The sequence below is a fragment of the Pseudophryne corroboree genome, chromosome 9 (genome assembly GCF_028390025.1).
Source record: "Pseudophryne corroboree isolate aPseCor3 chromosome 9, aPseCor3.hap2, whole genome shotgun sequence".
In the NCBI taxonomy this organism is placed as follows: Eukaryota; Metazoa; Chordata; class Amphibia; order Anura; family Myobatrachidae; genus Pseudophryne; species Pseudophryne corroboree.
The window spans coordinates 434,314,001-434,339,602 of record NC_086452.1 but is presented as its reverse complement, the minus strand read 5'-3'; the positions used below and the strand labels follow the sequence as shown (position 1 = coordinate 434,339,602).

Genomic DNA, 25,602 nt, shown 5'->3' with positions numbered 1-25,602 from the left:
AAACCACCCCACCAACTCCCTCAGTGTCAATTTCCTCCTTCCCCAGGAATGCCAATAGTCCTGCAGGCCATGTCACTGGCAATTCTGACGAGTCCTCTCCTGCCTGGGATTCCTCCGATGCATCCTTGCGTGTAACGCCTACTGCTGCTGGCGCTGCTGTTGTTGCTGCTGGGAGTCGATCGTCATCCCAGAGGGGAAGTCGTAAGACCACTTTTACTACTTCCACCAAGCAATTGACTGTCCAACAGTCCTTTGCGAGGAAGATGAAATATCACAGCAGTCATCCTGCTGCAAAGCGGATAACTGAGGCCTTGGCATCCTGGGCGGTGAGAAACGTGGTTCCGGTATCCATCATTACTGCAAAGCCAACTAGAGACTTGTTGGAGGTACTGTGTCCCCGGTACCAAATACCATCTAGGTTCCATTTCTCTAGGCAGGCGATACCGAAAATGTACACAGACCTCAGAAAAAGACTCACCAGTGTCCTAAAAAATGCAGTTGTTCCCAATGTCCACTTAACCACGGACATGTGGACAAGTGGAGCAGGGCAGACTCAGGACTATATGACTGTGACAGCCCACTGGGTAGATGTATTGACTCCCGCCGCAAGAACAGCAGCGGCGGCACCAGTAGCAGCATCTCGCAAACGCCAACTCTTTCCTAGGCAGGCTACGCTTTGTATCACCGCTTTCCAGAATACGCACACAGCTGAAAACCTCTTACGGCAACTGAGGAAGATCATCGCAGAATGGCTTACCCCAATTGGACTCTCCTGTGGATTTGTGGCATCGGACAACGCCAGCACGTCCCATGTTTTGCACATACCTTGAATTTGGTGGTGCAGAATTATTTAAAAAACGACAGGGGCGTGCAAGAGATGCTGTCGGTGGCCAGAAGAATTGCGGCACACTTTCGGCGTACAGAAGACTGGAGCACCACCAAAAACGCCTGAACCTGCCCTGCCATCATCTGAAGCAAGAAGTGGTAACGAGGTGGAATTCAACCCTCTATATGCTTCAGAGGTTGGAGGAGCAGCAAAAGGCCATTCAAGCCTATACAACTGAGCACGATATAGGAGGTGGAATGCACCTGTCTCAAGCGCAGTGGAGAATGATTTCAACGTTGTGCAAGGTTCTGCAACCTTTTGAACTTGCCACACATGAAGTCAGTTCAGACACTGCCAGCCTGAGTCAGGTCATTCCCCTCATTAGGCTTTTGCAGAAGAAGCTGGAGACATTGAAGGAGGAGCTAACACAGAGCGATTCCGCTAGGCATGTGGGACTTGTGGATGGAGCCCTTAATTCGCTTAACAAGGATTCACGGGTGGTCAATCTGTTGAAATCAGAGCACTACATTTTGGCCACCGTGCTCGATCCTAGATTTAAAACCTACCTTGGATCTCTCTTTCCAGCAGACACAAGTCTGCTGGGGTTCAAAGAACTGCTGGTGAGAAAATTGTCAAGTCAAGCGGAACGCGACCTGTCAACATCTCCTCCTTCACATTCTCCCGCAACTGGGGGTGCGAGGAAAAGGCTCAGAATTCCGAGCCCACCCGCTGGCGGTGATGCACGGCAGTCTGGAGCGACTGCTGATGCTGACATCTGGTCCGGACTGAAGGACCTGACAACGATTACGGACATGTCGTCTACTGTCACTGCATATGATTCTCTCCCCATTGAAAGAATGGTGGAGGATTATATGAGTGACCGCATCCAAGTAGGCACGTCAGACAGTCCGTACTTATACTGGCAGGAAAAAGAGGCAATTTGGAGGCCCTTGCACAAACTGGCTTTATTCTACCTAAGTTGCCCTCCCACAAGTGTGTACTCCGAAAGAGTGTTTAGTGCCGCCGCTCACCTTGTCAGCAATCGGCGTACAAGGTTACATCCAGAAAATGTGGAGAAGATGATGTTCATTAAAATGAATTATAATCAATTCCTCCGTGGAGACATTCACCAGCAGCAATTGCCTCCACAAAGTACACAGGGAGCTGAGATGGTGGATTCCAGTGGGGACGAATTGATAATCTGTGAGGAGGGGGATGTACACGGTGATATATCGGAGGATGATGATGAGGTGGACATCTTGCCTCTGTAGAGCCAGTTTGTGCAAGGAGAGATTAATTGCTTCTTTTTTGGTGGGGGTCCACACCAACCCGTCATTTCAGTCACAGTCGTGTGGCAGACCCTGTCACTGAAATGATGGGTTGGTTAAAGTGTGCATGTCCTGTTTATACAACATAAGGGTGGGTGGGAGGGCCCAAGGACAATTCCATCTTGCACCTCTTTTTTCTTTCATTTTTCTTTGCGTCATGTGCTGTTTGGGGAGTAGTTTTTGGAAGGGCCATCCTGCGTGACACTGCAGTGCCACTCCTAGATGGGCCAGGTGTTTGTGTCGGCCACTTGGGTCGCTGAGCTTAGTCATCCAGCGACCTCGGTGCAAATTTTAGGACTAAAAATAATATTGTGAGGTGTGAGGTGTTCAGAATAGACTGAAAATGAGTGGAAATTATGGTTATTGAGGTTAATAATACTTTGGGATCAAAATGACCCCCAAATTCTATGATTTAAGCTGTTTTTTAGGGTTTTTTGAAAAAAACACCCGAATCCAAAACACATCCGAATCCGACAAAAAAAATTCGGTGAGGTTTTGCCAAAACGCGTTCGAACCCAAAACACGGCCGCGGAACCGAACCCAAAACCAAAACACAAAACCCGAAAAATTTCCGGTGCTCATCACTAACTAACACATCACTTACCTCCTGATATACTCTGTGCTGCTGGTGATCCTGCTCCTTTCCCTATATAACTCTCAGTCTGTGGCTTCCTGCAACCTCCATTACCTCCCCTCCTCACATCATGTCACTACCCCCGTCACATGCAGCCTTGTTCTCTCTAGCATAAGTGTTCACTAATCACCATAAGATCAGCCCACTCATCTCCTGCCACTGTGACAATTCTGGGGTACAGATGGTCATTGTTGGGTTATTCATCGATGTTCACCATCGATTGCTAACATTGGTGGTTTGACATTATCTGCTAGGAAACATCGATGGTTTCACCCACCGATGGGCATCCCTTCTTTACTATAGAGTGAGCTGCCACCAATCAATGACTAAGGGCGGGGCTTCGTGGCTGTCAGAAGGTGGAGCTATGCTCCGTGTGCGAACACAATGTTGAGGGGGAAAAAAAACAAACCTATCTGGTTGGTCTTTTCTATTGATGGCAGGAAACCACCTGGTTCTCCCCAATCGATGGCTAAAGTATTCAACATCTGCAATAGACCAATGTTTCGGAATCATCGATGGCCATCCCTATTCAGGGGCTGTTCTTGTCTACAGGTTGTTCTGTCCCCACCCACTTAACAACTGCGCCTGCAGACACCCTGATCAAGCAGGCAATGAAGACTGACTACAATAATAAATGCACTTTATAAACAGGGTTTGTGTACCTTTAAACATGATAGATTTCTCCAAAGAATTATACTGAAAGGAAAAGAGAAATGCTTCGGTTTGACTTTACTTGCAGAGTAAAAACGGGAGTACGCCCGAGACAGAGACATCTTGTTAGACGCTTATTGCCTGGAGCTATTTCCTAGGATTACGATTGAACCACTGGGTCAATATCCCTTTGTCCTACGCACGCTATTTCCTTGTACTGCACACGGAGCAGCGCAGATTCTGCTGTGTGCAGTACGTCAAAGCTGCACACATGCAGCTCAGTGGACAAGGGGGGTAATTCTGAGTTGATCGCAGCTTCAAGTTTGTTAGCAATTGGGCAAAACCATGTGCACTGCAGGGGAGGCAGATATAACATGTGCAGAGAGAGTTAGATTTGGGTGGGGTGTGTTCAATCTGCAATCTAAATTGCAGTGTAAAAATAAAGTAGCCAGTATTTACCCTGCACAGAAATAAAATAACCCACCCAAATCTAACTCTCTCTGCACATGTTATATCTGCCCCCCCTGTAGTGCACATGGTTTTGCCCAACTGCTAACAAAGTTCCTGCTGCGATCAACTTGGAATTACCCCCAAGGTGTGAGTACGTTGCAATCGGCCGCCCAGGTGAATTACGTTACCCAGCAACGTCTGCTCTCTACAGTGTCACTGAACAGAAACCCACAATTGCAGAATTATCAATGGATATTTAAGGGAACATTAACAGTAAAATAAAAGTTTATGGAAATCACGTCTGTAGATAAAACATATTTTCCCTTTAAGCCACCTTTCAGGTACGAAAGCCCCGTTATGTTATAGCTGCAGCAAATCCAATGTCGTTACCACCGTAATGTAAGTACTAAACCGCTGACTGAGTAATCCCGTTGTGACAACATCTATAGCCCAGTAGTATATGTTATAAGCCACTCCAGGTGGGGTAGAACTCCCACGATCTGTAGCCATGGAGAATCCCTAAGATCCCTGTAATCCGTAACTCTGCACTCTTTCCTCCAACACCACAAGTGGACGATCAGCCAGGGCCCGGCAGAGTTATTTCTCATTAATGCTTTTTTTTTTCACTCCTGATCCTGTGGCTCTCATAATTAGTTACCTGGGGCTGCAATCCAATTTGAAGTGATGACAAGAAAGTGATCCATGAAAAACTAATAAGTTAAATCCAATTTCAGCCTTCCTCTAATTAAATGCACATGGAACTAATGACTCAAGCCCTACCATTCCAGTGATAATGGTAATTAGCGAGGTGGGAGTCGCTTTCTTTCTGAACACCCAAAGTGTAAAGCACAAGGTAGAATGGCAGGAGGATTGTTAATTACATATGTCAGTTTGCTATCAATTTACACGTATTTGACCAGTCAAGTCTGCTCGCTTTGTTTTAATTTTATTCAACAGTAATCATAACATTATGTATGATCTATTATCTGCAACACTCTTTGGCCTTGAAAATATCTTTTGATACCAGTTTTGCAGAGCTGAAAAGGCTGGAAATAAATGCTTAAGTGATAAGCAGCAGCGGAAGATACAGTAAAGGGTGTCAGCTCCGGGGGGAGGATAATATGTTGGCGTTTAAGTGCCTCATTCATGGGAATGCCCGCAGACCCCTTTTGGAGGGACATTTCCAAACTGACACTCTGCTAATTGGCAACCTATCGTAGCCGGATCAGGCAACGTATGTTAGGGGGTAGTAATGTGAAGGTAAGTACTTCATGTCAGTTTTCTCTATTCAAACATCTATACTTTGGTATTTATTCTATTTAACTTTTAAAGAGCGCATCAATCTTATAGAAAGCAAGACGGCTGGGAATTGCCCTGGAAAACTTGCATGTTTAAAAAACAACCTTGCTTGTTGGACTGATCACCTACCGTATCTTGGCCCTCATTCCGAGTTGTTCGCTCGCTAGCTGCTTTTAGCAGCCGTGCAAATGCTAAGCCGCCGCCCTCTGGGAGTGTATTTTAGCTTAGAAGTGCGAACGAAAGGATCGCAGCGCGACCACAAAAAAAAGATTGTGCAGTTTCTGAGCAGCTCCAGACCTACTCCTAGCTTGCGATCACTTCAGACTATTTAGTTCCTGTTTTGATGTCACAAACACGCCCTGCGTTCGGCCAGCCACGCCTGCGTTTCCCCAGGCACGCCTGCGTTTGTATCTGACACGCCTGCGTTTTTCCACACACTCCCAGAAAACGGACAGTTACCTCCCAGAAACACCCACTTCCTGTCAATCACTCTGCGGCCAGCAGTGCGACTGAAAAACGTCGCTAGACCTTGTGTGAAACTACTTCGGCTGTTGTGAAAGTACGTCGCGCATGCGCAGAAGTGGCGCTTTTTTGACTAAACGCTGCGAACGAAAACAGCTAGCGAACAACTCGGAATGACCACCCTAGTGAGTATGCGAAGCAGGGATGCTGCGTCAGCCAGCAAACAGGACAGACACTTTTTCAGAAGTAAACCTAACTGTGTCGTCGGCAGCGCGTAGCCCATGAAGTACGTCATGTGTCATGCGCTGGCTTGGTGGGTATATAAGGTGTGTGATAGGCCGTCTGCACACATATCACTCATTGCTGTCATGGGTAAAAGGGGAGATTTATCAGAGTTTCAAATAGGGATGATTATTGGCTTTCAGGCCTAGGGTGGCAGTATTTCTGAAACCGCGCAGTTTGTAACTGTTCGCAAGCTGCTGTGGTGAAGGTGTATCGTGACTGGACAAATGGCACCATTGCGAATAACCGACGTGGAAACTGCGGAGCACCAAGTGCCATTGATGTGAGACGTGAACGTCGGCTACAAAGCTGCGTGAGGGCCGACCGACACGCTAGAGTGGAGCAGCTCACCGTCAAAATGAACCCGGGGGCTACCAGACGCGCGTCTAAAATGACAGTTCAGCCCGTCTAGCTGCTGTCCGCGCTGCACACGGCGGTTACTCTGGCTATTAGCTGGTGGTCATAATAATGTGACTCCACCGTGTATAATCACACCATGGTTGGCTTTCCAATGGGTTCTCTAACAATCCAAAAACATACTGGTAGAATAATTTGCTCCAAATACAAGACAGTAAGCTCCGCTGGGGCAGGGACTGGTGTGAATGGACAAATATTCTCTGTAAAGTGCTACGAAATATGTTTGCACGATATACATAACTGGTAACAAATAAATAAATATACAAACAACTGGCCCACCAACAAGTCGAGGCAAACTACAGTATTTTCAAGTTTGGATGGCTGGCTCTCTTACGTATGCTAAACTTACACATTACAGATCCGAACACCCTTAGTGCCCCATGGAGGAACAATAGGTTTACTAGTAAGGTGTCACCAATATAGATGCCCGTGGGTTTTCTCTTTATGTGTAGCTTGTAAACCTACTTCATTGACTTCTAGATTACCTCAGAGGTCATATGGAACTATCAGTAATATCGATCCTACAAAGAATGTGACGACGTACAATCACACAGAGGGAACTATCAGCCAGGAATGCAGCAGTCACTACTTTATTCCATCCGTGGTCCAACACCCATTCTCTATAGACATCTCTGAAGTCGGCTCCTTGTTCATGGGATAAACTATTTCCGTTAATTGCAAGTCCTGTTTGCCCTGACGTCTGCTCTCTTCCAGGAAAACAGATTAAAGCTCAATTTGACCGTCAAAGAATCAAGGATGGCAATCTCTCACTTTTTTATTTGGATCACGTCTGGCGTGGGCTTTCGCTTGCCCGTATGCTTAGAAGATGGCAACTGGCTTAGGCACTAACCGAACCCGTCAGAGTTCTAGAACAGTCACTTTAGGGGAGATATAAAGTGGACAGAGATAAAGTACCAGCAAATCAGCTACTAACTGCTATGTTACAAGCTGTGATTGAAAACTGGCAATTAGCAGCTGAGTGGTTGGTATCTTTTTTTCCACTTTATCTCTAGCCAAGCTTTGATTCACCTCTCCCTTTGCATAAAAGATGTTCTTGATGCTTAGTCACAGTGGAAGCTGACATGTTGTTGGCTGAACCACCAGTCACTAGGAAATATAGCTCTGTGACGTCCCTAGTGCCTAGTACCTTTATAGGCTGAATATTGGGTCACAAAATCACTACTTTCAGTCTGTTTAGATCATCGGTAGGCATTAAATAAACCCACCATCATAAAACGGTGTAGGCCATAAACAAACGATGTCTGCAACATCAATGGAAAATATGTTTGTTTGTTTTTTTTTGTTCTTATTTAGAGTCTAACGTTGGCATCATGACGTTTTTAGTGACGAAATTAACTTGAATTCCACTTTGGTATGAACGTTTTTTCTTGACCTTAAATGTAACCTCTCTTTCCAAAGTGACAGGTCGCTCTGAGCATCCTACAGACTTCTTGTCTATTTCACCCCAGGGGGCTTATAATATAAACACGTCAAAGGTGTGTGTGTGTGTGTGTGTGTGTGTGTGTAGTGGGGGTGCACATTTTCTTTTTTTTTCTTTCTTTTTTTTAAGACATTTCATTCATCACATCAGTTTCCCAGGTCTGAACAATGATCCCAGTTTATGGGTCATGACCAGTTCATTGTAGGGTCGCATCAGGAACAGAACTGAACAAGAAAACAATTTTAAGCCCCTTCCTCATTTTTTTAAAACAATGTTAGGATGTAAAAAGTGCACGGAGGTTAGTGCCAAACAGGGCTACTTACCTAAAGTTCTGTTTGCTTAATTTGTGTGTGTGTGTGTGTGTGTGTGTGTGTGTGTGTGTTACAATAACAAACATAATGCAATAATAATAAACAATAATGTTCAAAATAATAGGCTCACCACTACTGCTTAGTGTATTTCTTCCCAAACCCAGTCCTCAAGGCAACCTAACAGTCCAGGTTTTAAGGATATCCATGCATTCACGTTCATTTCAAATTAATAATATACTAATTAAGTCACCTTTGGGCAGATATATTAAACCTGAAGAAGGGATAAAGTGATAAAGCAGTGATAAGTGGAAGGCGATAACACACCAGCCAATCAGCTCCTCTCATTTGTCAAACCCGTAATGATCACCTTCCACTTATCACTGCTTTATCACTTCTTTATCCCTTCTCCAGGCTTAATACATCTGCTCCCTTAAACCTGGACTGTTAAGGCCCATATAGACGGTCCGATGCAGGAGAGATGTGTGCTGAGCGTGTGGGGGGAGACGGGGGGGGGGGGCACTCACTTCACCCAGCGGGTGAAGTGAGCGACCCGCTAGATTGGCCAATCTAGCACCAGCGATAGTGATGCGCGGGGCTGCGCATCGCTATCGCTGTTAGGGCTACACACAGAGCGATCTTGCTGAAAATCTAAGCAATCTAGTCAGATTGCTTAGATTATCGCTCCGTGTGTACCCACCTTTAGGATTCCTTAAGGAATTAACTGCATATGCTATATGTATGTTGGAGCTCTAGAGGCACTACTAATACTGGGGCAGATGTATTAACCTGGAGAAGGCATAAGGAAGTGATAAACCAGTGATAAGTGCAAGGTGATAAAGGCACCAGCCAATCAGATCCTAACTGTTAATTTACATATGGGAGCTGATTGGCTGGTGTGTTTATCACTTTGCATTTATCACTGGTTTATCACTTCCTTATGCCTTCTTCAGGTTAATACATCTGCCCCAGTGTTCATTATGCAGATTTCATGTAATATTTTAAAATATAAATGTAAAAAAACACTAAACAAAACCGGAATTTTTTTTTTTGTTCCCATCATTATTTTTCAGCTTTTGTAGCCGGGTATGGATCATTAGGTCGACCACACTTAGGCCGACATGGTCACTAGGTCGACGTGGTCAATAGGTCGACGTAGACTAGGTCGACATGGAAAAGGTCGACGCAAGGTTTTTGTTTTTTGTTTTTTACTGTTTTTGGTGTCGTTTTCTTCGTAAAATTATGGGGATCCCCAATTAGTGCACCGCGTCCCCTTGCATGGCTCGCGAAGGTTACCGTTCCCAATTTAGTCCAAGTGGATCGGAAAGTATGAAAAAAGTCAAAAATTTAATTTTTTTGAAAAACTCATGTCCACCTTTTTCCATGTCGACCTATTGATCATGTTGACCTAATGCATGTTGACCAATAGTGGTCGACCTAATGACCGTATCCCTTGTAGCCACATTGCTGAGAGTTTGGCGCACATATCCATCATACACATAACTAGTGATGTCGCTGGTCGCGATGTGCCATCGGCACCAGGGTTGGACTGGCCCACAGGGGTACCAGGGATACCACCGGTAGGCCCCACTGCCTGAGTGCCCACTCCTTCCTCTAGGGATCAGGTTCCAGACTGTGCACTTGTATTATACATGGTAGATATGTTGCATTACACTGCACTAAACTATTGTGTATTTCAAGCCTCTGTGGAGGCTGGCCACACCCCCTTTGTAGGCTGGCCACACCCATAAGTATGGGCCCCTATCACTGCATTCCCCCGGTGGGCCCTTCATACCCCAGTCCGACACTGATTGGCACTAACTAAATCGACCCCTTTTAGTGAAAACAAGAGTTAGTTGGTATATGAACTATATTCTGATAATGTATAATATATTTATTTTACCAAGCAAAGGCTTTTTCCAAGTTTAGTGAAACGTGGACGAGAAATCATCAGCAGCATTATTCTGTTTCTTGGCTGCCATTGGTACATATCAGTCCATTATTATCATGGTCCTTTTAAACACAAGCACATGTGCGTCTTGAAGCCGTACGCAGCTGTTTAAGTGTTGCCTGTGAGAGGGCTGTAGTTAACCGCTCTCTTTATTGGTGTATCGCATCCACTATAAGTGAGACTGTAAATTGTGGTTTAAACAATAAAAAAGGGAGTTTCTGAGACTTACTGAACATCCAGAAAACATTAGGGTGGCATAAAACAATGTATATTTCAATTATATAAACTAACACCTAATGCAGTTAGTTTTAAGATCAGTGAATGTTTTTTTTTTTAAGTAAGACAATATTCCTTTTCCGTAAGAATAAGAATATACTACTATTGTATAATATGTCGCCCCACCCATTGCAGATTCATTTTAATGAGCAAAAAGATGTCTAAATGTGTGGATGATGAAAGGCAAATTAACTTATTAAAATAAAGAAATGCACATTTTGGAATGTATATTCAGTACGTACTTCAGGACAGATAGTTCAAGACGTGCACAAATACTGCCTGGGAACACAGTTGTACAATCAGAAGGCACTGCGGTTGCCGCCTTTTGAGTTTCAAATTCCAGGAACAGGAGGCGTGGCCAGGGGGCATAACCAAAACAGCAGAAGGTTTAAAAACAATTTTATTTGTCAGAATTCAGGCTATTATCTAACCAGTGTAATAAAGAACCCCCTCATACCACTTTAAATGCCTCACGACCCATTCATGCCCCTTTATATGCCTCAAAACCCCATTATGCCCTTATATGTCAGCCCAGTGCCACCTTATACCCCTTTATATGTCTCTGGGCCAGGCCCATTCATGCTGCTTTATATTTATCAGAGCACCATCATGCCCTTATATGTCAAACTAGTGCCCCATCATACTCCTTCAGGGAACTATCATGTCCATATATATGCCGGCCAGAGACCCCACATATACATATATTCCTCAGAGCTTCCTCGTGCCTTTAATGCCAGATGGCCAACAAAGAGACCCTTCACGTCCTTGCCTACAGTTACATGCCATTAGTGCCACGATCCCCAAGAATTCTATACTGAGCAAGTGTGAAACACCAGGAAAATGGCCGCTCTGCACTTTTCTAGTGATTTCTGTTGTCCTGCAGTGCCGGCTGACATTGGACTCTGGAGAGGCAAGTATAATTCTGGTTGCGGGGTGTGCGGTGTGGGTCCCACTAGACCTAGGGGCTGTGTCCCCTCTCACACCCTGCACCCATTATAAATACTGGTCGCCCACTACAGAGCTTCTGGGTACATGGATGATTCCATATAAACCCCTAAAGTTCAAAGAACAAATTCAGAACGTTATGTGGTATAAAAATGTTGTGTGCGCTAGTGTGTTATGAGATAGCGATGGATCTGTTAGCTATAGAATGTAAATGGTTATGGGGTGGGGTGTAAATATGTTAAAGAGCAGTGTGTCATGAATAGGGTGTGGGGAATATAAGAAGTAGGAGAGGAGTGTATAACAGTATAGCAGCTAGTCAGTGGCTCATAACAGTTGTCAGGAAACAAACAGCAACAGAGGTCAGTAGCCAAAAGGCAAAAACAACAAAACCCCGAGAACATTTACAAAAACTGCGTACATCCTGAAAATGCATCTTACTATGACAGCGGCAGAGAAAAGCAAATAATTGCTGATGTAGCATCCAAGCTTAAAGCCCTCACTCACCGTTATGCCTCGGTACCGCTATAGCAGCTATAGCAGCAGTGATGAGGACACTAACATAACATGTACTCTCATGCTGCACGTAGCGGCACGCAGAGGCTGAGCCTATGTGTCTGGCGCTCCGCCTCGCACAGTCACCACCAGTAAAATTACACTTCTCAGCTCCGCAGCACATTGAAGACCTAATACTAGACAAACTGCATCCCGTGTTGGTTCAATGCGGGACAAAATTATTTTGAAATCCGGTACGAGCCTGTACTATAAGGGGCGGGTGGCAACCCTACAAGGCACGCTCATATCACCCACCCTCTTCCAAGCAGCCCACCAAATCAATACTACATTACATACGAGAAACAATGGAGATATAAATATTGAAAGTTATCAATATGAACGGTCACATCCAATAGCAGTCGATAAGGGGGGGGGGGGGGGGGGGGGGGTTCTTGTGATTTTTGGATTATAATCAAGATGGGGCATCAGGTGGCTAGGGGACTGTTTCATGGCAAAGCATGACTGTCTGACAATCCTTTAAAGAGATTTAAAATGCAAGATTGTAAACAAAAACTGTTGCTATATTCTCTCCTGCTTGCTGTCATATCCTTTATTATAGAAGTCGGGATGCAATTGCAGGACAGAGGAAGTTAGTGGGTCATGAAGTGTAACATTAAACACAACACCAGGTTTATTTCATCTATATTATGCAGTCAGTAGTATGTATCTCTCTCTCTCTCTCTCTCTATATATATATATATATATAAAAGAAACAATAAATATAGACATATATTTTTATAAACTACCCTACGAGGCAGGATACACACACATAGATATATATATATATATACATATATATATATATATATATATATATATATCAGGACGACCCATGCTGTAGGTCATGAACCGTTTATAAAGAACCCACGGATTCTCCCTTGTGCATCTAAAAATTCTCTCTATTACAGCTATGGTTAGAGTCAGTTTGGAACGTCCGTAGAAGTCAATCACATTTAGTATGAAATTCAGCATCTATAACACTTGCTAATATTTTTGCAAGTAAATCGCTCGGTTTTAACTGAATAAATGTCAAATCGATACTAGGAGGTATATTTACTAAAGTGCGGGATCACAGAAGTGGAGATTTTACTCAAAGCAGCCAGAGTCTGTTTCTCATTTATCTAACACCTTCTAGACTAGAATATCTAGAATATAATTGCTTGCTATGCTATCTCCGCTTTTATAAACCCGCACTTTAGTAAATATAACCCTAAATCTTAATGCAAAATGCCAACAGACGAAGATTAAAATAAAATAAAAGAGAGAATAAAATTGTACAAAAGAAAAGAAAAAATCAGAAAAAAACCCCAAGCCCTTTCAGGAGATCTAATGACGTTTATTCACCGATTTTTTTTTTTTTTGCGAGTGGGTGATTCATTTCCAAAATCAATTACATGAAAAAAAAAACTTTTTTTTTTTTTTTAAGTGGCAAATAATGATTTAAAGTGACAATCTAGAGATCAGAGACAGCAATATTACAAAGAATCTAGTATGAATGACATTGGGTACATTCCCAATTTGATCATACATTGGGTTTTACATTCTCCGCCTAATGCACTACTACCTTTTCCTGAATAGCGCATTGTCATTTTACCAGTGCTCTCGAAAAAAAATGCTATTTCTAAGACGACTCTGGCTTTTTTTCTCGCTCTCTCTCTCTTCTTGTCGGCTGCAAAGACTCCAGGAGTGAAGATAGATAAAAGAATGGCCAGTCATTTGAATCAGTGAGTGACAGACTGGGCTAGTTCCCTGTATACATTAATAAATTAGAATGTTAATTGTGTCTCTGACTACAGGAGATGCTCCAGCAGCCTAATATGTACCAACAATTGGCAATGCTACGGAATCTGCATCGTGGTTCCTCTGTGGACCCAGGCAAAACAATTCCCAGTCTGACAACGAAAGCGTTTAGTTTGATCCTTTCAACTTATTTGAGTCCTGACAAATAAGCTCACAGCTGAAAGGTCAGCCCGGCCATATTTCATCCTCTCCCCGGTTATTCCTGAGACATCTGCACAACAAAGCGCTCATTTTAGTACCTGACTTTAGACCTGGCTCACACAATTGCTAGTTACAATTGGCCCCCGGTGAAAGTCTATTGAAAAGGCATAAGGATCAGCAAATAAAATATTTTTAGAAGTGATAATTCACATCGCTTGGCTCCAGATATTTCTCAAGACAATAATGGAGAAAAGACTGTCATACGCCGAACATACACTGTGACTAGCATGCATTTGTACAGTATGTTTAATGTATGCTATATAACGTCTGTAGGAAGCATAAGCATATGATATCATATATTATAATATATATATATATATATATGTATATAAATAAAAGGACAGCACTCCGTGTCTTGATAGAACAAATACTTATATTATCATTATATTTCAAATGTGCTTGTAGAATTCAAGTTTGAAATTTGTTTTTCAGGACCCAGAGTGACATCCCTATTTTATATATCTTTTATATAGTAGTGTTCATTCTAGCACCCTGCACCTGTCACCATATGTGCAATTCCTCTTTCCTGCCTGGGGTGTCACTCTCTGCTCTGGTGCTTATAGCACACTCTGATCTGTACCTCGGCACTGAGATAAAGACCATAGTACGATAGAAGCACCAGAGCAGACAGCGACACCCCAGGCAAGAAAGAGGAACTGCATGGGTTGTGAAAGGTGCAGGGTGCTAGAATGAACACTAATATAGCATAATATACAGGGGTGGTACCCGTATACCGCATTGGGTAACACACCAAGGCATATGGGGTATAAATAAGTAGGAATGAGCCAAATATAAAGATAGTCCGTTCATCTGCAAATACTGTAGGAACCAGTATTCTCAGCAATATACAATACAATATCCATACAAGCACTGTCATATGATCAATGATCCCACACTTTCTTGAACCATATTACCCCCCCCCCCCCCTCCCGGAAACCATCCAGAACGGCCACACGTCACATAGTGTATATACTTCCAATTGGCCCATACAGTACATACAATAATCAAAGTCTTTTAAACCTGATCGATGGAACAATACTTCTTTTCCTGGCAATTTTCAGCAATATTCTGTACAGGTCATGAATCTACTAATGTGAGAGGGTATCACTGCCACATAGTCAGTAAGCAGTACATGGTGATTGGATAAGGTTGAAAACGTGAGAATACCCCTGTTTTATTCTGCAATGGTCAAGTCTGCAGCCCTTATCTTCCCAGCTCGCTCAATAAATCTCTCCGGAGTCCTCACCCTGCCTAGTAAAACAATAGTGGGCAGTAACTTGGATAATAAGGCTCTATCACTAAGTCAATGCGTGCCTTAGATCTGCATTATTATTACAACAATTTAGTTAATCATTAATACAAAGCAAAACTTTCACGAGATGGGTAAAAGAGACGGACTAGGTAAAGATCTACAAAATCCATACTTTAGTCAATAAAAAGCATTTTTTGTGCCTGTGTGCAATAAAGTGCACCCGACACTTCTACACCTACAGGGGGCAGCCTTGTTGTGCTGTGAGTGGCTACTCATCAGGATGCATAAAATTACTTTCCTGGGAACCAGTGATATTACGGAGGCACCAATTCACAGTGGATCAAGAACCTGACTGTATAGCCTCTTATTTCCCCTAACATGAGCTGTGTCGAATACAAATGAAAGAGGACAACGCCAAAGTCGGCTTCCCATGGTCCCTAGGCAACAGTTTGGCTCTACTTTGTACAAGAAACATAAAACAAGATGTGGTAAGTTGTGTCCCTCAGAGCTACCCTTATTAGGCAGAAGCCTTGGTTGCCTAATCATTAATCTGACCTAGACAGCATCATTCTAGCAATGCATACTTGCCTACTCTTACAAAACTCCCAGGAGGCTCTATGCACAACCGGAAGAGTGGTCAAGACGTAGGTCGATGGCGCTATTTGTGTTTAATCGTGTTATTCCGGCCCCTCCCCTGCTATACAATACCAGTAATCGCAACACTGTATGGCAGGGATGGGCCCCAATTGCACATCATGCCCCCGCACCTCCCGCTTCTGCTGCTTCACCCCCCCACCCCGCCAACCCGGCAGCCCCCTCCCGGAGGGGGAGAATAAACTTTGATTAATACCAATATAAACTAATTGCACAATAATGCTGTCAGAACGCTGCAATATAAAAGCAGAGGTTTGGGTCCGGGATAATGGTAGTCAGGATGCTTATATCTCAGAGTGTGGGGCAGTAAACCAATTAGAATGCCCAATTACAATCCGACCAGAAATCTCAATGGTGAAGGCGTTTGGAAGAGGACTGTAACTGACCCATATTAACAAGGTCCAGCATTGTTGGTGGATCCAAACCCCCCCCCCCACACACCACAAAATAAAACTAAAAATGATAGCTTAATATTCATGTAGTAGAGAACTTAGGGGGAGATTTATCAAAGCTTGGAGAGAGCAAGTGGAGAGTTAAAGAACCATTCAGCTTCTAACGGTCATGTTTCAAACAGCCTGTAACATAACAGTTAGGAACTGATTGGCTGGCACTTTATCTCTCCACTTTATCTCTCTCCAAGCTTTGATAAATCTCCCCCCCTATACAGTAAGCTCCACCAGTGATGGAACTGATGTGAATGTTTGAACGGTCCCTGTAAAGTGCTGTACACTATATTGACACTGTATACATACAGTAAACTAGCTACCCAGTAATCAGAGACCGCACTGGAACGTCTATAACTGAGCAAAATAGATACTAATAGTTATTATACATGGACTGGTAATCGCTTTTATGTTAGATTTGACATAAAATTCACCTGTACTGACTACTATAGACTACGGAGTGTCACATATGCGTCTTGAACAGCGGTGCGCTGTGTATAGACTATAGACCGGGGTGAGCAAGTTTATCCAGTAGACAACAGAGCACATTTGGCAGCACTCCGCTCCAGCTGAGCCAGAAGGGCTGATGTATATGTAATCTGTCTACAAACACTCCTCTATTTCTTCTCCTCGTGAGCTATCGTTTCTTTTGCAAATAAACTCCTCTTACAAGAGACAGGTCAGCTATTTCATTTATCAGTTTGGGGGAGCAGATCGTTCTGGAATCGTCATTTATTTGTGCTTCATTCTAGGTTAAGTAGCAATTTGGCACAAAAGGTTTACATGGTAATTTCATCTGGCAGAGGAGGATGGGCGTTGCGGCCCCCATGGAATTGGAAAGTTAATGCTGGGAGCTCACAGGTGCTCTGTTGCTACTGGTGGCTGGAAAAGCATAACAAAACCATTCACAGAGCGAAGAGAAAGTAGACTTTTTGAAAAATGTTCTCTGAACTGAACTTTTGGCTTCCTAATTTATGGTGTCGAATTGGATTTATTCAAAAGTGGATGTGAAACGCGTCAGCGAGGGGATATAGAACATCTGTCTGCTTTGGGGCTGATTTTACAATTATGGGTAATTAATATCATCCATACATATTGGCCTGCTGATTACCTATCGCGCAACATATTCCGTTGCGCTTTACAATTGGAACAAGAGTACACTAGGAACTAATAGGCCGGTATCCTATTACAGGAGATGAAACATCGGGTGTGTAAAACATCCATCTTTCACACTTTTCTTCGATGTTTCACCAATGGGTTTTTTTTGGGTTGTTTTTTTCGGGGATTTGGTTTCCCCTGCAAAGGAGCCGCGGCGACCTGCAGTTTCCCATGCCCGCTGCAGCAGCAGCAGGCTAGGACTGCAGTGAGGGTGCCACAGGCCAGGAGTCGGAACTCAGTGCCGAGACGCCTGTCGGGGAAGCAAGAGCAATGCCGCAGACCCCCTCTTCCCCTGACCCCGGCGGCGGTCACATGATGGGGGAGCTGTTATGTTACCAGGGAGCTGTCGGGAACCGGCACCCGGTGCAGCAACAGAAACCCGATAAGCCTGAGTTCGTGCTTGCTTATTGGGGCTAATAGGATAGCACTGGCCGTTATTACCCGCGGTGATGTACCGCAGGAACATGGATATCCCCCATAGAGATAGGAAGGCGTGGAAGTTAGTCATTGTATTTTACAGTATTTGTGATATATTTTCGTTAAGCAGTGTTATACATCAAACATTACAGAAATCTATATGCAGAGGTTTATCATGTGGTGATGCATATGTTAAACATAGAAACATAGAATTTGACGGCAGATAAGAACCACTTGGCCCATCTAGTCTGCCCCTTTTTTATTTTATCCTTTAGGCAATCTCAGCCCTTTTTTAACCTTAATTCTTTGTAAGGATATTCATATGCCTGTCCCAAGCATGTTTAAATTGCCCTACAGTCTTAGCCTCTACCACCTCTGATGGGAGGCTATTCCACTTATCCACTACCCTTTCTGTGAAGTAATTTTTCCTTAAATTTCCCCTGAACCTCCCCCCCTCCAGTCTCAATGTATGCCCTCGAGTTCTAATACTTCTTTTCCTTTGAAGAATGTTTCCCTCCTGAACTTTGTTAAGACCCTTGATATATTTGAAAGTTTCTATCATGTCCCCCCCTTTCCCTTCTCTCCTCCAAACTATACATGTTAAGATCTTTTAGCCTTTCCGGGTAAGTTTTGTGATGTAGGCCATGCACCATTTTAGTTGCCCTTCTTTGTACACTCTCTAATGTATTTATATCCTTCTGGAGATATGGTCTCCAGAACTGGACACACTATTCCAGATGGGGCCGCACAAATGACCTATACAGTGGCATTATCACTTCTTTTTTCCTGCTACTGATTCCTCTCCCTATGCAACCAAGCATCTGACTTGCCTTTCTCATTGCTTTGTTGCATTGCTTTCCTGCCTTCAAGTCACTTGAAATAGTGACTCCTAAATCTCTTTCCTCCTCAGTAGTTTCCATTATAGTACCCTTGATACTATACTTAGCCTTTGGGTTTTTGAGACCCAAGTGCATGATTTTGCATTTTTTAGCATTAAACTGTAGTTGCCACGTTCTTGACCATTTCTCAAGCCTACCTAGGTCATTAATCATTTGTTTGACCCCTCCCGGTGTGTCTACCCTGTTGCATATCTTTGTATCATCTGCAAAAAGGCATATCTTCCCTTCAATACCATCTGCAATGTCACCAACAAAGATATTAAAGAGAACTGGACCAAGTACAGATCCCTGGGGTACTCCACTGGTAACATTTCCCTCCATAGATTGCACTCCATTAACTACGACTGTCTGTTTCCTATCCTGCAACCAGGTTCTTATCCATTTAACTGATTTATAATCCACCCCCAGGCTTTCAAGTTTATTTAGCAGTCTGCGATGTGGGACAGTGTCAAATGCCTTACTAAAGTCTAGATATGCTACATCTACAGCTCCCCCTTGATCTATTATTTTCATCACAGAGTCAAAAAATTCAATAAGATTTGTTTGGCATGATCTCCCACCAGTAAATCCATGCTGTTTTGGATCCTGTAAGGTGTTTGATTTAAGATATTCCACTACTCTTTCTTTTAATAGTTTTTCCATTACTTTCCCTACTACTGATGTAAGGCTTACTGGTCTGTAGTTACTTGCTTCTTCCTTGCTTCCACTTTTGTGCAGTGGAACTACATTTGCTCTTTTCCAGTCCTCTGGAATAGCACCTGTATTTAGTGACTGGTTAAATAAATCTGTTAAAGGTGTAACCATCACATCTTTTAGCTCTTTGAGTATCCTTGGGTGTATCCCATCTGGTCCCATTGATTTATTCACTTTTAGTTTTGAAAGTTCTGTTAGGACCTTCTCCTCTGTAAATGTATTTTCATCTACCTTATTTTTATGAATGTCCTTGCAATTTAACTGTGGCCCCATCCCTTCTTCTGTAGTAAATACTGAGCAAAAATAATTATTTAGGTGATCTGCTATTGCCTTGTCTCCCTCCACCAAATGCCCACTCTCTGTCTTAAGTCTTATTATTCCTCCATTTGATTTTCTCCTTTCACTTATATACTTAAAAAAAGTTTTGCCCCCTTTATCTACTGACTGGGCCATTTTCTCCTCAGCTTCTGCCTTTGCACGTCTGATCACTTTCTTAGCATCCTTCCGTCTGTCTAGATACACCTCTTTGTCGTTATTATTTTGAGTCTGTTTGTATTTCCTAAAAGCCATCTTTTTTGCTTTCACGCTAGTTGATACTACTTTTGTGAACCACACTGGCTTCCTTTTCCTGGTGCTTTTCCTAACCATTTTGATACAAAGGTCTGTTGCACTTAGTAATGCACTTTTAATTTTTTTCCACCTCTCCTGCACTCCTTCCAAGTTCCTCCAGTCTGCCAATGAATCACTTAAACATCTCCCCATTTTTGCAAAGTCTGCATTTCTAAAATCCAACACCTTTGTTTTTGTGTGAGAGGAGTTGGATCCTGTCTTTATACTAAACCATACTGCTTGACGATCACTGGATCCCAGGTGCTCACCGACATATATATCAGATATCCTATCACCATTTGTAAGAATTAGATCTAATATTGAGTCTTTGCGAGTGGGCTCCCTCACCAATTGCTTGAGAGATGCTCCCTGTAAGGAATGTAGAAATTTGCAACTTGTAGCTGAACTTGCAAAAGACCCCTCCCAATTTACATCAGGTAAATTAAAGTCTCCCATGATTATGACTTCTCCCTTAAAAGCCATTTTAGAGATGTCCAACAATAGGTTCCTGTCCAAATCCTGCCCCTGGCCTGGTGGTCTATAGATCACCCCAATGCGAATAATGTCCTTCTTCCCAGTTTCTATGGTGACCCAAAGGGCCTCAGTTTTGGCTTCAATATTTTGTATTAAAGTAGCATTTATGCTTTTTTTCACATACATTGCTACCCCTCCTCCTATTCTTCCTATTCTATCTTTCCTAAATAAATTGTATCCTGGTATAGCTAAGTCCCAGTCATGATTCTCATTGCACCAAGACTCTGTAATTGCCACAAAATCCAGGTTATCCCTTGTCATTATCGCAATTAGCTCTGGAATTTTGTCTCCTAAGCTCCTAGCATTTGCAGACATAGCTTTAAGAATTTTTTCTGTGCATTTGTTAGTAGTAGCCATGTCCAGAGTGTACAAAATAAATGACAAGTTTAAAGTTGAAATTACCTGTTTGGGGATGTTGCTCAGTATTTGTTTTCTTTTACTAATCAGTAATCATACTCTGTCCTTTACACCATGACTATACCTTACTAAATATAAAGACATAGTACAAATGACCACAATGGGTAAATGTTCAAAGGAGGTAAACACCAGTCAGTATGCAATAATAAACTGTTTCACTGAGCTACTTCCCCACACATGCAATGACATTTACAAGAAATCATTACATAAAGAAACATACATAAGTTTGCATATGAGAGAACTGTAGTGAGCAGATTGGGGATGCCTTTTCATAGGTTTTTTAAAAACAGATGATATGCATAAGATGAATTACATACTTTTGAGGCATTAAGGCAGTCCTTTTGTGGTAGTGTTGGTGTGTTTATGTTACATGCACTTTTTTTGTTATTGGAATCATACTACTATTATGCATCTAATTTTGCTACTGCTAGCTAGGATAAAGCACATTTACATACACAAAGGTGTGAAGAGAACAGAACTGTCCATACGCTATACCATGTCCAGCCCAAACAATTGTTCTGAGAGATCCAATCTGCCATAAGTGTTCTGGTGCCAGTGTCCATTCCCCTAGTTCTAAACTGATCCCAGCAGCTATCAAACTGGATGCTGTAAGGCTGGGTACACACTGGGCGATATGTCGTCCAATCCGGCAGGTCAGACCGACAAATCGCTCACATTGGCGCATTTCGGGCAGTGTGTATGCCCAGTGTGCGGGTGCCCGCTGGCGACGTTGTCAGGTTTGATGTGCTGCAAATCAAACCTGACTATATCGTTAGCGACAACATGTGTGCTAATGAAGGACGGAACAGTGATCGTTCTGTCATCATTAACATCGCTCAGTGTATACCCAGATTCCGATATATCAGCCCCATCGCTCCAGTGTATACCCAGATTCCGATATATCAGCCCCATCGCTCCAGTGTATACCCAGATTCCGATATATCAGCCCCATCGCTCCAGTGTGTACCCAGCTTAAGTTCCAGCACAATTGTATTTAAGGTCTTTTGAGTGGCAATTTTTCAGATAATAAAAACTTAATTCTTAATGTTAGACAAATGTTACTCCCGAAACAACAGGACTAACAGTATACAAAAGAGGCAACTCAATGGAATGCGATGAGCCATTCGGCACTGGTGCGATGCACGGCTGGGAACATATCGGTCATATACAATGGGGCCTACATTTTAAGTCTTCCCTTGCCCTGTACGGGGTGCGAGGGAAAACTTGCAATGCCGGCGGCCGCGATGTTCCATTCCAGAAAGGGCACGTCAAGAATTTACTGCAGGCGGCAGTCAAAACATTTCATGGGGTGACATTTATGTACTAGATGTGACAAGATGTGAGGCCTAGGTTTGCAAAATGATATGGACTAGTGACACCACTAAGACATGAGACGCAGAGCACTTGAGCATAAATACTTGTCCAGCTACGTAAATTGGCGCCCTCTACTGCATGTAGGTGGCCAATATGCTTTAAATAAGGCTGTACGGTGATAAATACCCAGGATGTGTATGACCAGAAAAAAAAAGTAATTTTTGCAATTAACTAAATAAAACTGATCATGTGAAGATTTTATTATATATACTGTAATAATTTATGCTTATTACTTCTTATATATGTCTGCACTAACAAAAAGAACCCTAACCTAGCACCTCATTAGTATTGCTGTGGCACAAGGGTCGATGGTAAATGAGGGAGAAGTGAAAAGCCTTTTGGGGAGGTCAAATGGTAGGTCTAAGTGGATGTGGAGAGGTCACACAAGCATGTGAGAAAATCAGATTGGCTTACAGGATGGTCTAATGGTCTAATGGCATACTTGGGTCTGGTGGGGATTAAAGGGGCACATGGGGAGGTCTGATGGTATGTGGAGGGATTAGATAGGCATAACAGGTGCACGTGTGTACGGGATGCAGTTGATATGCCGGCAGCCAGGATCCCAGCAGTCAGGAGACCGACACCGGAATCCCGACCGCTGACAATGCCGTCAGCCTCAACCCGTGTGTACATCCGATGGACATGGGGAGGCAGGAAGGAAATGTTGGCTATTCGTGACTGCCGCCCCCTTCCTCACCAGTTCCCACCGCAGCAATTGCTGATCCAGACTGATAATTATTCTGCACATGTTACTGGCTCTTTCTGTAACTTGTATACACACGTGCAGTATATATAATACGCTGGCTTTTGATGACCTGCACTACAACAGGTCTATTGGGTGGAAGTGGTGAGTAATTGATGGGTGCCCAATTCTACATTATGCCAATAACTTGGGCAAATGATCTCTATATAGTTATGCCAATGTGAAATGCCATCTTTATCTGGAATGTAACAGTAAAAAAATAAAAAAAAAGACCCGTGGTTTTGTGGCAGCTGGCAATGATCTCCTGATCAGCAAATAGCATCACTCTTGAATCACTTTCAATATATTTTCATGTCAAAGGAAGATCTAAGACTATTTTTGACATCCTGTAACACTTTATGTAATGCTAAGGGATTATACTGTTGGGAAACAAATGCGGGCCAGTGGTGTTAGGATGCAGTCCGTCAGGCAGGTCCCGGAGAATCCAGTCACGTGCTTTTTACTATGCTCTTAGAGGGCAATTCAATTGTTTATACGCACCTAATCTTCCATCTAAAGTGATGGGAAATCGGGGGGGGGCGCTATTCAATTGGATTTTTTTTTTTACATGCTGATGGCGCCACGGAAAATGGCTAAATCTGACTCAAGTGCTGGACTCAACGCAATAAGTGCCATTGGGGTCACTTTACGCCCCCCTCCCCGTGCTAGCGAGCAGAAATGCCGGCGCCGGCAGCTATTTGCGCCTGAATGGGACAACAATTGAAATACTCCATCACGCGCCCAGCACGGAGTCTGCGGTGCAAACAATTGGAGACCCGTAGTAAATCATGCGAGCTGCTACTAATTCAATGATACAGTGCATATAGTTATGGTTTTACACCTCCAGTGTGTTTGTCGTGTTTACTAAAGCAGACGTGAGGGTGTTGCCTATAGCAACCAGATTCCTTTTATCAGTTTCTAGAATGCAACAGAGAAATGACAGGCAGAATCTGATTGGTTGCTATGGGGAACACCACTCCTGGTCTGTATTAAAAGTTTTAATAAATGTGGTATTCAGATGATAGATCTACACTGTCTAGTTAAGTCGACAGGTATAAAAGATCGACAGATGTAAACGAGTACTTGGCCTAAGGAAAAGGGACATTGGAAGGCAATTTTCACGTTGACATGATGGAACGGAACCTAAGCTCGTCCAGGCGTTACATGATCGGGCCCCTTAACAACTTTTTGGGTTTCAGAGACATGAATTAAGCACTGCAGAAAGCTCTTGTGATAATATGACCATGATTGGCACCTTGGGTTGGCATGGGGCACATTGCCACACATAGAAACTTGCAATATTCCAAGTCTACAGTTAAAAGACCAGTTCCTACCTGGAGGGACGGTTGCTTGTCATTCCTCTTGTGGGCCTTTGCTCCACTAAGTTGTTGCTGGTGTATTAATAGCTGCCGTGCAACATGAAGAGCCTGAAATGGAAATAGAAAACAAAGTCAGTCTAAAACTACACATAAGACACCACCCTATATTACTAGAAGTGGTTCCACAACTCAACTGAGGACTATTTACTTACAGAACGACAACATGAAGAGTGCCGTAACTCACAGTAACCTCACACTTGCTTTTATTTACCTCCCTGAAAGACAATGTTGGGCAACCGGCGGCCACAGTCCACATACGGCCCTCCGAGCAGTCATATGCCGCCCCAGCTTCTTCTAGCATCACTGTCACATTTGCTGATCAGGGACATATGCTGATACAGATAGGGATCAGTATGATTTACCGGCAGCGGGGATCCCAGCCGTCAGTATACCAACTAGGCATTCCGGTCGCCAGTATGCCGGGAGTGGGGCGAGCGCAAAGAGTCCCCTTGCGGGCTCGGTGGCTTGCTGCGCTCGCTGCAGGTTCTATTCCCACTCAATGGGTGTCGTGGACACCCACAAGTGGAATAACCCCGGTTTGCCAGGATTCCGGCTGTCAGCATTGTCAGCTGTTGGGATTCCGGCGTCGGTATCCTGACCGCCGGCATTCCGTCAGCTGGCATATTAACTGCATCGCAAATGTATTGATTTATGTTATTACTGACATTCAGGGTAATATTTGGCTGTTTTTCAAAGATTAAAGGAACGTCCAATTCGACCTGAAGTGTCTATCACTATCTGGGCATTTACCACCATAGCAACATTATTAAATATAGAAGATCTGTTCGCACCCTCCAGCAATTTGTTTTCCGTCCCCTGTGGGCTTGTCAGCCTTACAGCATTACCTGCCAACCGTCTTCCCTTGTACAGACGTTAGGTTGGGTCTCCCCTTCCTTATTATACTGCATTGGGGTTGAGACACCTCTGGAAAGCGCAGCTGGATTTTTTAATTGGTTAGTACTTTGGCTTAACATTACATATGACAGATAAGTAGGGGTGGATTGAAGTGTTACCATTCAAATTGTTGCTGCACAGCAATCCCCTTCATCCTGATTTTCGGACGTTCTAGAACAGATGTTCTCAAACTCGGTCCTCAGGAGCCCACACAGTGCATGTTTTGCAGGTAACCCAGCAGGTGCACAGGTGTATTAATTACTCACTGACACATTTTAAAAGGTCCACAGGTGGAGCTAATTATTTCACTTGCG

The 25,602-nt window shown here is 43.4% G+C and overlaps 1 protein-coding gene across 3 annotated transcripts in view; it reads right to left on the bottom strand.

Moving 5' to 3' along the window:
• FOXP1 (forkhead box P1) overlaps positions 1-25,602 on the bottom strand; it is a 417,384-nt gene that overhangs the window by 182,659 nt on the left and 209,123 nt on the right. For all 3 annotated transcript variants that reach the window (XM_063941041.1, XM_063941042.1, XM_063941047.1), the window contains one exon: positions 24,350-24,442. In XM_063941041.1, coding sequence (XP_063797111.1) covers positions 24,350-24,442 — 93 coding nt within the window. The remainder of the gene's footprint in view (positions 1-24,349; positions 24,443-25,602) is intronic.